This window comes from Cajanus cajan, chromosome 7 (assembly GCF_000230855.2).
Source record: "Cajanus cajan strain Asha chromosome 7, NIPB_CcT2T_4, whole genome shotgun sequence".
Classification (NCBI taxonomy): domain Eukaryota; kingdom Viridiplantae; phylum Streptophyta; class Magnoliopsida; order Fabales; family Fabaceae; genus Cajanus; species Cajanus cajan.
The window spans coordinates 232,988-246,385 of record NC_138523.1 but is presented as its reverse complement, the minus strand read 5'-3'; the positions used below and the strand labels follow the sequence as shown (position 1 = coordinate 246,385).

Sequence of the window (13,398 nt, the reverse complement as noted above, 5' to 3'; positions counted from 1 at the left end):
ATATCTTTTTTTTTTTTTTTTTTTTTACATAGTCTATGCAAAATCTCAAAATTAACTAGAACTAATTTTATACCAATATTTTAATACGTGTAATTTACATACAAATATTTATTATATATAAATAAAATTTATAATAAATTATATATACAAATAAATATCATGTTTCAATATATAAATTATATTTAAAATTTTTATAAATTTATATTTTTAAACGTTTAAATTTATAATAAATAATCATATTACAGCACAATATCCTTTCATTTATTGATAATTTAATTTAAAATATTAAAATTTAATTTATAATAATTATGATAAATAAAAATTAAATTAAATAAAAAATATAAAAAAATTTCTATAAACTCTCTAGTTGAAAATTTTTTAATAAAATCACTTTCGCATAAGATAAAAATTTGTGTTTTAATACATATGAGTTAATTTCTACAAAAATAAAAGCTATTTTCTTTAGTAACTAGATATTTCCACTTTATTTTCCCATATTTATTCTTTTACTATTTTTTTTAATAATTTTTAATCAAATAAACTTTAATTCTTCTTTCTAAAATTACTGAAGCCAAACCAAATATGTTTATGAACGACAATATTTAATATTTATGAATTACAAATAAAAAGTTTCCTATCTATAACAAAAGATGAATGAGATACTTTCTTCCTTAATTGCTTTCATAAAAAAACATTTTATTTCTATTTAAAATTTTATTTTTATATTTTAATTTTTTAATTTTCTGAAATAACTACACATATATTACATTTTTATTGCAAATAAAAACTTCACATTACTCACATAATTGTATATCTTGTCCTTTTTGTTTTGTTTTGTTTTTTATTTTTTTATTTTTTTATTTCTTGTTTTTAATCTTCATCTTTTTTCATTATAGTTGATACGAAATTGTCCCCAAAATTATTATTTTTTTATGAAAAATAAATAGGTACCCTAATGAAACTTTTGATATACAAAATATTTTTGCATTTTAAAAAATCTGAAGTTGGAAACATTAGTTTTTCATGTTTAAATTATCATCTAAAACATAATATTCCTAAATAAACATGATTTGAATCTTTTTAATACAAAATTTCCACCAAATTATTCTCACAGGATAAGTGAGAATTTACAACATTTTAAAAATATTATTTTATGACAGTAAAAATATTACTTTATCTTTATTTATTAAAGTTGTACAAATCTATATAATTATCAAATAATATTTATAAACATTTCATTTATAACCAACTAAATAGATTTATGATTTTTAGAATTTATGATTATGAAGAATCATGATTTTCCAAATATGAAAATGTTTTCTTTCTACCAAATGCCCTCCTATGTGTCTCACATCAATTCCACCGGTATAAATAAAAAAGCCCCATATATCTAAACTTACAATCATAAGTTGATGTATATTGTATTGTATCTTCTCTTCACTCGAAACTACATAAGTGTATGTGAAAGTGTTCAATTCCTTTATTTTCCCATGGCAGGGATGATGAGGATTGTGAGGAAGACAAGCATATCCCTAAAGAGCACTTGGATTAAGTTCGATGGAAATGGTCTTCATTCCTCACTTGATATGGACAAGTATGATCTCATGCGTCGGGTTCACATAGATGCCCGTGATTTCAGAATTCTTGATCCTCTTCTCTCTTACCCCTCTACCATTCTAGGTCGAGAAAAGGCTATTGTTCTTAACTTAGAGGTGAGGTGATACACTTCTTCACATTTTTTTGGTTTTCCATTTTGTTTCATTTTATTCTATTGTTTTGCTTCTGTGTGATTTTGCGGCTTCAGTATATCAAGGCAATCATCACTGCTAATGAGGTTAGTTAAATTTTCTTTCCTTTTCTACAACTAAATCGTAGAAATTAATATGGATCGCAGTTTCTAGATTGTGATTTTATATATAATATGTTTCAAAACATTATAAATTATATTGGCTTAGGTGCTTTTGCTAGACTCAACGGATCAAAATGTGGTCTCTGTAGTTGAGGAACTAAAAAGGAGGTTAACTATCACGGAAACAAATCAAGGGGTCGGTCAAGACAATACCGGTAATCTTCATTCGGATTCATACCCGAATAATAAACATCGCTCCTTCTTTAAAAATATAACTATCCAACTATTTGTATTTATAATAATGTATAATTATTAATTAAACCATGACTTAATTATAAATACCTTATATAATATCACCACTACGCCAAAATTAATTTTTTGTGGCTATTTATTGGGAAAAACCCAAGTCCCACATCGACTAGAGATTAGGCAATTAAATAGTATATAAGTGGAAAGCAACCCTCACCATACAAGCCGGTTTTGTAGGGTTGAGTTAGGCTTAATCCACTATTCTAAGATGGTATCAAAGCTATCCTAGATTCTTAAAAATGGGCCACCCACATTCATTGATACATGCACCATGGGCATGAAGGGTGTATTCAAGTCCCGTCATTAAAAAAGGGTCACCTACTATTCATTGATACATGCACCATGGGCATGAGGGGGTGTATTTCAAGTCCCGCCAATCCTAGATCATTGAAAAAGGGCCACCTACCATTTATCCACGTACCAAGCCCAATAGTGCTGGACGTGAGGAGGGTGTATTGAGAAAAACCCAAGTCCCACATCGACTAGAGATTAGGCAATTAAATAGTATATAAGTGGAAAGCAACCCTCACCATACAAGCCGGTTTTGTAGGGTTGAGGTAGGCTTAATCCACTATTCTAAGACTATTAATTTATTATTTAATAACCATATAAATGATCATTATTTTTTTTACCAGCATTTAAATAATGACTGGTGTATCCAGTATCACTAATATTATTATCGACATTTATATAAAATGCTGGTAAAGATCTACTAAATTGTCGAAAAAACTTATTTTTTTAGTGACAATTCTAGTAGTTATTTTAAAGGCTATTAAAAGTTATTTTTTTTCAATTGTCTCCTTTACTTTAAATAATTTATTCTTATAATTTCCTTTTCTAAAATTCATAACTTATATATTTTTTTTATCTCTACTCGATGTGGGATTTGTAAGATGAGAGTTGTCTTTTTTTTAATTTATTTTTTAATTATCTTGTCTCTTAAGAAATGTGAGATTTATAAGGTGAAAGTTGCTCTCTAATTATTTTATAACACTATTGAATTTGGTAATAATGGGTGATTTGATACCTATTTAGAATAGTGAATTAGGAGTCAACCTTATAAAATGAACCTATAAAGTGATAGTCGTTATTACTCACTTATATACTATTTAATTATCTTATCTCTAATCGATGTGAGACTTAAGTTTTTTCTAATAAATAATTGTCGCTAATAGTAAACTTTAGTATAATATAAATACATTTTTAGTGGCTATTATATATTAGCCATTAATATTTTTATATATGACGGCAATTAAATTATTGCTATTAAATAATTGTCGTTAATAACAAATTTTGTTATAATGCACTCTTTTAGGATTTAATATATATATATATCACCATGTCCCTTAATTTTTGAGAATTTATTTAAAAAATTATGATTAAATTCTTGATCTTTCATAATTTTGTAATTATTGGGTCCTTAACATTAGTAAAATCGTCACAAGTTATTACTTTTATGACCATAAATTAACTACAGAGATTCAATTACAAAAAAAAAAACTAAGTTTAGGAACCTAATTATTTTTTTAAAAAAAAGTTTAGTGATCAATTAATATATTATTTATTCATCTTTTAATATATTTTCCTGTTAACAAAATGAATATAAATTAGAATTATGGCTGAAGGTATCATGTTTTGTCTAACCTAAACTTTGATTTATACTATTATTTTATTTCTTATTAATTTTATCTTTTATAATAAAAAGTAATATTGACAATAATAAAAAAATCTGCTTAGCATAATTTTATTTCCATATATGCAATGCAGAACCCTTTGAATTCAGGGCCCTCGAGGTAGTTTTGGAAGCAATTTGTAGTTTCCTTGATGCACGCACAACTGAACTTGAAATGGATGCTTATCCCGCATTGGATGAACTTACCACCCAGGTACATATTTTCTTAGGTAAATATCTTTTAATCCGACCAATTAGAAAGTGATTAGATACTTGTTGAGGCGTTCATTCTATTCTTACTATGGACAAAGGTTTCTTTGTTTAAGGTTTCCGTTGGTTGGTGTGTAATGCGGGTGCTCAATTTAGTTTCATATTCGAACCTTCTCTGGGAATCTGTTCCCTTTTTCTGTTATTTTATGAAATTAGTGTTTTTGTGCCGTTGTTATGATCTTTTTCAAATTGTTGTAATTTTTAGATAAGTAGCCGTAATTTGGAAAGAGTTCGAAAATTGAAGAATACAATGACGGGGCTGGTTGCCAGGGTTCAAAAGGTGGGTCTACGTGATTTTACTTTGCTGTGTAGGGTAGTGTTTGTATTGTGAAGAATCCTTTTTACAAGAATGAATGTGAAATTATTCTAAATTCTAGCTCCATCTATCAAAATAAATTCTAACTCATACATATGGAAGTTGACAATGTATCATTTTTCTGAGTTAAAATATTTTTTTATTATTAAATATGATAATAGTTGTATTTGCTTATATAATGTAATAAAAATATATAATATCTTTTTTTTTACTTAAAAATATATTTAATTTCTTAGTAAAATATATAAATATTTCTAAAATTATTTATAAACAACCAAAATTGATTTTAATTATTCTTAAAAATATGATTCTCATATGTATATAATGAATTATTGTTGTTATAAACCCTTAATGTTGAGACTGCTATTTGGGATCTTTTTAATTGTACGAGTATATAATGAACAATTAAGATCACTTTTCTCTTATCTTAATTTCCATAAATTATTGTTATTTGGTGAAGGTAAAAGATGAGCTTGAACAGTTAATGGACGATGACGATGGCATGGCTGATCTATACTTATCAAGAAAATCATCAGGCACATTATGTTGGTCTGCCACGGCCCCCACCATAGAATCAAAATTATCCAGTGCTAGTAATAGAGCAAGTGTGGCACTTTATCTCGGAGATGAAAATGATGTGGAAGAGCTTGAAATGTTACTGGAGGTTATAATATTATTTAGTTTTAAAAATAGATAAAATGATTCCATTTTCGTTATTTACTCACAAAAACAGTTAATAAGTGGTGGCTTTTCATTTTGCAGGCTTATTTCATGCAAGTTGAGGGCACATTGAACAGATTGAACACGGTATGAGTCATCTGTGTGTAAGCATTAAGAGAAGTGGTGAAGCTTGATTGCTATTACTTTTTATATGTACGAAATGCTAATAATAATTAAGTACGGAAAATATTTTATATATTTTATAATTTGGGAAACAAGATTTAATGTGTCTGTAGCATAATTGGTTCCTACATCGGAACTCCGGAAAAATCGTTTATCCAATTTCCGTAAAGCAAGATACTTCTCTCACTTAGTTCTTGATTTTCTGCTCATTAGCATTTGGTTTTCTGTATGGAAGCGTAGTCACGATTATATATATATATATATAGTAATTTGTATGTGAAGTCAATTTTTGGACGAGAGGATAGAACTATATATCATCATATATAAGGGTGGGTACGTATTCTTGTATTTTTATTTTTTTTATTTTCTTTCATTAATGAAACTTTTTCATTGTAAAAAAAAACAAACTTATTTCTTGATACAACAAAGTAATTTTCAGACAAGTTTTTATATTCTTAATTTAGACGTGTTTTGTTTTGTTTTTTTTTTTTGAATTTTAGGAAAGTCAACTTTGGGAAGGGATAGATAGAACTATATCATCATATCTCAACCATAAATTTATATGAATGGGTACCTCTTATATTCTTTATTCTCTTTTATTAATGAAATTTCTTCGTCGTTAAAAAAATATTTAATTTTTGATAGAACAAAATAGCTTTTAGACAAATCTATATGTTCTTAGTTTGTATGCAAGTTGCGTTACTTTATCTGCTCTATGTTAAATTACAAAATGAAGTTTAGATTTTAACAATACGCGTAAAGAACATAGAAAAAAATCATTATGGAATGTATCCTACATTTGTAATTACTTATCATTTACAGCTACGAGGGTATATCGACGACACTGAAGATTATATTAATATTCATGTAAGTATATTTTATTTGTAACTAATACCTATTTATATTTGTGAATGACATGCCATGTAAGTAAATTGTTGATATTTTGCAGATTGACAACCATCGAAATCGGCTGATTCAGGTGCTATTAATTATATATGATTTTATATGGCACATATCACAAATGATTGTTCATTTTTTTTAATGTAAATTATTACTTACGATGTTGCTAAGCTTCTGAATATTTTTGTCCATCTTCTTTATGCAGTTAGAGCTATTTCTTTCCTCAGCAGACCTTTCTCTTTCATTTTTAGCTTTGGTGTGTGGACTGTTTGGCATGAGTATTCCATACACTTGGAATCAAGACCATGATTACATGTTCAAATGGGTACGCACCTAAACATTATTGTATGATGCAAATTAATTTTGAACGAGATATATAAACTTAGAGAAAAAGTAAAAATATACCTTTTTTCGTTGGCAGGTAGTTATTTTTGCAGCAGCTTTTTCTGTTCTAATATTTCTCGTGGTAGTTACCTACGCTCGCAAAAGAGGATTGCTTGGATCTTGAGCATGTGAATCATTCAGCTGAATGAACTCAGAGAATTGAATGACCTCTCGGAATCTCTTGTGCTGCAGTGTTTTGAACTAGACCTGATTTTATATCTCGTTGAATTATTCTGCTCTTAGTGCCTAATTTTGTAAAAAGTGCTTGAAATTAATTATAATTTCTAGCATGCTACATATTTAATAAGTCATTAATTCTTAAAAATAAGGCACTACAATAATTAGATATTACTTTAAAGAAACATGTACTTATATAGTTCAATTCTGTCAGAAAAAAAAATAGTATAAGGAAACTACAAAAACCGAAAAGATTGTATTACTGATCAGAGTAAAAAACTGAAGAGATTGTAATGACAGTAAATCGAGAATAAAACTGTTTAATGGCAGGTGACTTAAAAGCGGTCATATTCAGAAAAACTTTTAAATAATTAAAAACTGAGTTATAAAGAGATCGAAAATAATAAAAATGTTTTCATCAGAGACGAATAGACCTATTTGCACTGCGACAAGCTCAGGAGGAATGAATGCGAGCCCATAATTCATTCTTATTTCATTGGCAAGTATATAAACACATATAACTACTTGTTTCAATCACACCAAAAAGTAATTTTTTCCGAGAATTTTATAGCAGCTACAATTTAGTTGTGCTAAATTCCTTTTTAATGTATATATATATAATTTAGAGTAAATTACACTTGCATTTTTTTTTAGAAATATAAATGTTACACTACCTTTCTTTAATAGATTCTGATATATGACATTTTAATTATTTTTTAAGCTTTTTATTAAAGTTTCATTAACTTTTGTTAACAAAATTAATAAAATATCCTTTACATTAATATCTCTTAGATATATGAATATTATACCATCTTTTCTTCTTGTGTTAAAATAAATACTTTCATCCTTTAACAAATATAAATGTCTTATCTCCCGGTACAATTCTTTTTTATCTCCTTATTTACATATTTAATTATTATTTTCAAAATTTTTATGATTTTTCTAAATTTACTTATATATTTAAAACAAATATTTTAATTATTAATGTGACGTAGCAATATTGGTGTTTTAGTAGCCCAGAACGGGCCGTTCTAAGCTATTAAAATGACCAGTAAATCGTAGCTGAAAACGGGCCGTTCTGGAGGGAGAACGGGCCGTTCTGGGTGGAGAACGGGCCGTTCCGGAAGGAGCACAGACCGTTCTGAAGGGGAGTACGGGCCATTCTGGGTGGAGAACGGGCCGTTTCGGAGGGAGAACGGGCCATTCTGGAGGGGAGTACGGGCCGTTCTGGATGGAGAACGGGCCGTTCTGAATGAGTTCCAGAACGGGCCGTTCTGCATGTAATATTTGTACGTGTTGAAGGGGTGCAAAACGGGCCGTTCCAGTTTCGGTACAGGCCATTCTGGTCACTCCGGAATGCCTATAAATAGAGGTTGTGAGCAGTTGAGGAGGAGAGGTTTTTTTTTTCTAGAGAGAGGAATTCTAGAGAGAAGGGCTCTGGACTGGAAAGCTAGCTTTTGATGGATTGAAGTTCCGAGTTGAGCTTCGGAAAGGGGATTCTGCTTCTGGGCTATCCTGATCCAATCTTCAAGTAAGGGAAGCTAGTTGAAGTTAAGTTGATAAGTTGCTATAGGTGTGAACATGTTTATGTTGTAAAGTGGTTGATTATGCTGATTAATATTGTTAATGCTGTATGATGAAAAGTCGAGTTGTGAAGTATGTTGTTTATGCTGTTAATGATGTAACGCTGAGTCGTATTGTATGACGCTAATGCTGAATTTCGTTGTTGAGCTGATTAATGATGAGTTGTGTTGTGGGATGTTCATGCTGAATCATGATATTTAAGTCGTCTTGTATAATATTGAGTTGTTTTGATGAAAACGAATTTTTGGGGTTTTCGGAGTTTTGAAGATATTTTGGGATTTTTGATGATTTGTGTTTGCATGTTGAAAATGAGACATTTTTATTGATGTTTGATGAAAATGGAGACTTTTGGCTGGATTGCATGCTGGTTTTCTGTTGATTTTTGCAGGTTGTGGGCAATTTTCGAACTTGGGAAAATTGCTGCTGAGATTCGCGCTGGGCGCTGTTCTTCGTGCCGGGCGCGTGACCATCAGGAGACTCTATTTAGGCAAGCCCGCCGGGCGCAAAGGTGTGTGCGCCGGGTGAGCTTGAGAATGGGAGTCTCTGGTTGGCCCCCGCCGGGCGTGACTTGAGCTGCGCCGGGCGCGATATCAATGGTGATCTGTTTTGGGTGTTTTGGTGCCGCGCTGGGCGCGCGTTTGGACTCGCTGGGCGCGGAGGCTCCTTTGGAGTCTCTGCCAAGAGGGCACTGGGCGCTATGCGAATTGCGCCGGGCGCGAGGCCTTGGTAGGTCTATGCCTTCCCCACGTTGGGCGCGGGTTAGGCCACGTCGGGCGCGTGAGACTCCTTGGAGTCTCTGCCTGGTATGCGCTGGGCGCAATCTGAATTGCGCCAGGCGCGTGAAAGCCTTGGGCTCTCTGGCTGAGGCACGCCGGGCGCGAGAACTCTTGCGCTGGGCGCGTTGGCACCTGGTGCTCTATGGTTGAGCCGCGCTGGGCGCGACCATGGGTACGCCGGGCGCGTAGGAGGATGTTGACTTGATGTGCTATTAGTTGTTAAACTTTGCTGAAATTGCTGAGAGAGGTTGTTTTATGCTGAGCTGAGCTGTAGTTGTTAAATATTGCTGTGCTAACTAGTTGATAACACTGAATTATGCTGATGAGCTGAAATTGACGAATATGTCGTTCTGTTAGATGTTTTTGCTGATTAAGGATATGTTTAGGCTGTGTTGTAAGTTGTTTAGCTGAGCCGTAAGCTGCTAATTGTTGTATGCTAATATTGCTGTGCTGAGCTGGGCTGTTATTGATGATTTTCAATGCTAAAATTATATTATTGCTGTGCTCTAGAATGATGAGCTGAGTTGCGAGTAGTAAGCTGTGTTGAATACTACTTAGCTGTACTGTATGCTGATTTATTGTGTTGTGCTGTGAGCTGTTTGGCTGTGCTGTGAAATGCTGAGCTGTATGCTGTGTATGGCCACTCTGGTGGTGCTGTTTTAGCAGCTATGTCAGTGCTGTTATAGCCACTATTGTGGTGCTATTTTAGCCGTTATGTCGGTGCTGTGTTAGCCACTATCGTGGTGCTGTTATAGCCGCTGAGCGGTGCTGATATTGATGAATTGCTGTAGTGTAGTATAAGCTGTGCGGATGTGCCGATAGCTGTAGTTATTTTCTATTCACATATTTATATATGTATGTTGATTTCTTTACACTAGCCTACCCTTTGTTGTCTCCATGGTGTTTGGACTGCGATGATCATACTACGTATGAGAGCAGAGCAAGGATAGGTAGGTGGCTGATGGTGAGTCTGCAGCTGGCAGATGGAGTGGATCTTCTAGGATCTTTTGATGTTTAGCTACTTAGTGTAGTAGCTTTTGATGTATTTGTACACTTTAACTCTATCCAGATTTGGATCATGTATATGTATATATTCTAGACCCTATATGTATACACTTGTTCCTTTCTGTGTGGTGTTTCTAGTGTGTTGTGCAGTGTGTAGTGACCAGTCGGGTCGTTACAATTAAAATTCTTTTTTATTTATCAAAAATAAAATAATATATATATATATATATATATATATATATATAAGTATAATAAAATCAAACATTAATATAGTATTTAATTAATGTAATTAATGAATATTTATATAAATATTTAAATAAAATAATATTTTTATTATATAGTATTAATTATATGTATTAAATTAAGGTAATGTATAAGTTTTAAGATAATTTTAATGAATATTACTAGAAAGCACGTTTGTGCTTAGTAATAATGACTTGTTTCTTCATTAGCAAGAAAATGTTTCTTCTGGTAAAAGGTGTTCCAAGGAGAAACATGACCATCATATTATCAAGCATAGTCATTACTTATTAACATGAACGTACTTCATTAGCAAAAAACATGTGCTTTTCTCAAGCATAATTGTATTTCAAGTAAGCATGATTGGGCATAATATACTTCAACCATTTTTTTTTCATCTTTTTAAGGTCTTTATTTGCATGGATTCCCTTTTTTGCATGCTTTTACCCATTTGTTGCATAGTTAATCAAGCATAATCATAAAAAGAAGAAAAAAAAAATGGTAGTTAAGAACATGAAAAAATGCAACAAATTAAGGATTTGTCAAATATCAACAAGTATGGTCATGCACTATAGCACGAGCATGCATCCTTCAAACTAGGGGATGCTTCCAACGAAGTACGGTGGTGCATATTACCAAGCATGACAATACTTGGTAGCATGGGCGTGCAACTTTCAACTAGCTGGGCGTGCTATAGCTGGTAAGCACAACCATGTGGCACATTTTGCTCCTTTTTGACCTCTAATTGGATTGATTCCTCATTTTATATATTTTCGCTATTTGCTACACACTTAACAAAAAAAATGTAGTCTTATCAAAGAAACTAACCATATAACATGATAAAATAGTAGTGAATATCATGTTAAAATGCAACATTTTGAAGGTTTAAGATATGCATGAGGTCATAAAAGCTTAAAATAAGAAAAGATAGTTTATGAGTTGTAATAGTGAGTGTTAAAAACCTAGAGTTGAGTGAAATGAACTTAATGTTATGAGTTGTTTTGTGAGTGTTCAAAGAGTAATTGAGATACATAAATAAGAGGTGTTAAGGGTTAAAGCTACGTGTTTGAGATATTATGTGATGAGCTTTTGTTCATGTGAGTTGAATCGCTAAACAAAGACATTTCACTCAATTAGTGAGAGTCGTTGGAAGGTTAGCTATTTTAGTTCACTTAGCGAAAGTGACCTTAACTTAGGAATTCGATAAGTGAGACTATGTCGCTCAACGAATCTACTTGGAGCAAATTGTTATTTGTTTTATCCTCTAAGGACTTAATCTTAGGAATGGTTTGGTATGCTTGTATTAGTTGTTAAGAAAGAGAATGTATCGATAGAACTATTGTGAATGATTAATGGGGTTAAGATGATATATGTGTGTGTGTGAAAATTATGTGGTTGACATTATGTGAGCTTAAGACCTTGTGATATGTTAATCTTCTGGGTGATGTGAGTAAGTTTAAACGTTGGCTTAGTAGTGTAAAATCCAAGTTATCCTTGGTCAGTTGTGAAGTCTAGACAATGGTATAGCGAGGTGAAAGTCTAGGTTTGGCCTAGTAGTGTAATAAGCAAGATATGTGTGATATGAATCGATGTGTTGTGTGATGTGTTTGAGTTCATGCATTTATACACAATTTGTTTAGAGGTAGATGCAAGTCTATGTGGAGGGTCTCTATGGTCTTCAGTCTTGGCTTTGAGGGTGTTATGTTGGAGAAACTTCTTGTCTATATGTGGGATAAGGGGCAACCTTGGTCAGTTGTAGTACCTTGCTCCTGGTAAATCTTCGTTCCGATGAGAGTGGACCATGTGTTGGTGACCTTTTGTCCAAAAATCTTTGTCCATATACTCATAGGCTACCTCATATGTGTATGCTTTATGCAAAATGAGATAAAATCACATGCATATAGAGATAAGAACATACAAATCGATGAGTAGGCATGGCAACGGGGCGGGGCGGGTACGGGTTTCATGATACCTGTCCCCGTCCCCGCAACCGAAACCCATACCCGTCCCTGTCCCCATACCCGACGGGTATGGAATTTTTATCCCATCCCCGTCCCCCTCGAGTATCGAGTATACCCGTACCCGTACCCGTACCCGTTAATTTTCTTTTTTTTACAATTTTTTTTTCAACTTATCTTTATATTATATTACAATGATAATTGGGTTGTTTGCCTATCTTATATTTTAATCAAGAGACTTCTTAATAATTAAACAACTACAAATATTTCACATCATAATAAATAACTACACATAATTAAAATCTTACAAATTAAAGAACCACTAATGTTGAGTAATGTCACAAATAAACAACCACAATGTTGAGTTCAAATAACAAAATAAATTAAAATTTCTCAAATAAAAATTAAAATTCATCTTGCAAGTGGAAAATGTTGAGTAATGTCATTAAGCTTCAATCCACCTATCATAAGACAATTTATAAAAAATTAGAATTGAGTTATGAATGAAAATTTTAAAAATTAGAATTGAAAAATTAGATTGGACTAATGAAATTGAAATCCACTTACAACATATATTAATTTTGCACATGTTCAGTAATTCCACTTGCATGCAATCCACATTCACACAAAAATTCAGCAGGAACACATCAAGGTGGCATCAATCCAGAAAATTTTCCAGTCAAATAACATGTTGCCCACATTGTAAATAAGACCACAAGCAATTAAATTCATTGACTACAAAAGAAACCGTAAAAAAAAAGGTTCAAAATTCAGCAGCCACATGCGACATTAACCCCATAAAATAAATTCTCTCAAAAATCAAGTTGCAACACCAAATTTGACAACCATAGTACCAGCAATAAAAGTTCCAATTTTAAACTCAAAACCTTAAAAAAAATAAAAAATTGAAAACTACCCATTTCTCAGAAAGGTGAAAAGAGTTCAAAACTCTTTTAAAGATGTACCCTTTTTGTCCCACAGTTGGTTGGGAACGAAACAAACCTGCGACAGAAGAGGAGCAGCGAACAACAGTGTTTGGTCGGGTGGACTGCGACGGCGAGTGGACTGCAAGCGACGGCGAGTGGACTGCGGGCTGGTCCAGTGGCTCCGTGGCT

The 13,398-nt window shown here is 32.2% G+C and overlaps 2 protein-coding genes across 2 annotated transcripts; both read left to right on the top strand.

The window, feature by feature from the left end:
* The first annotated feature begins 878 nt into the window (after nt 1–878).
* Nucleotides 879–5,354, top strand: LOC109815617 (magnesium transporter MRS2-I-like). Its single transcript, XM_083059890.1, has 7 exons — nt 879–1,712; nt 1,805–1,834; nt 1,956–2,064; nt 3,926–4,044; nt 4,306–4,380; nt 4,877–5,080; nt 5,179–5,354. The coding sequence occupies exons 1-7, from the start codon at nt 1,413–1,415 to the stop codon at nt 5,227–5,229; spliced, it is 888 nt and encodes a 295-aa protein (XP_082916016.1). The 5' UTR covers nt 879–1,412; the 3' UTR covers nt 5,230–5,354.
* A 691-nt stretch (nt 5,355–6,045) lies between these two features.
* LOC145949579 (magnesium transporter MRS2-I-like) lies at nt 6,046–6,667 on the top strand. Its single transcript, XM_083059889.1, has 4 exons — nt 6,046–6,126; nt 6,209–6,238; nt 6,365–6,484; nt 6,581–6,667. The coding sequence occupies exons 1-4, from the start codon at nt 6,046–6,048 to the stop codon at nt 6,665–6,667; spliced, it is 318 nt and encodes a 105-aa protein (XP_082916015.1).
* The last annotated feature ends 6,731 nt before the right edge of the window (nt 6,668–13,398 follow it).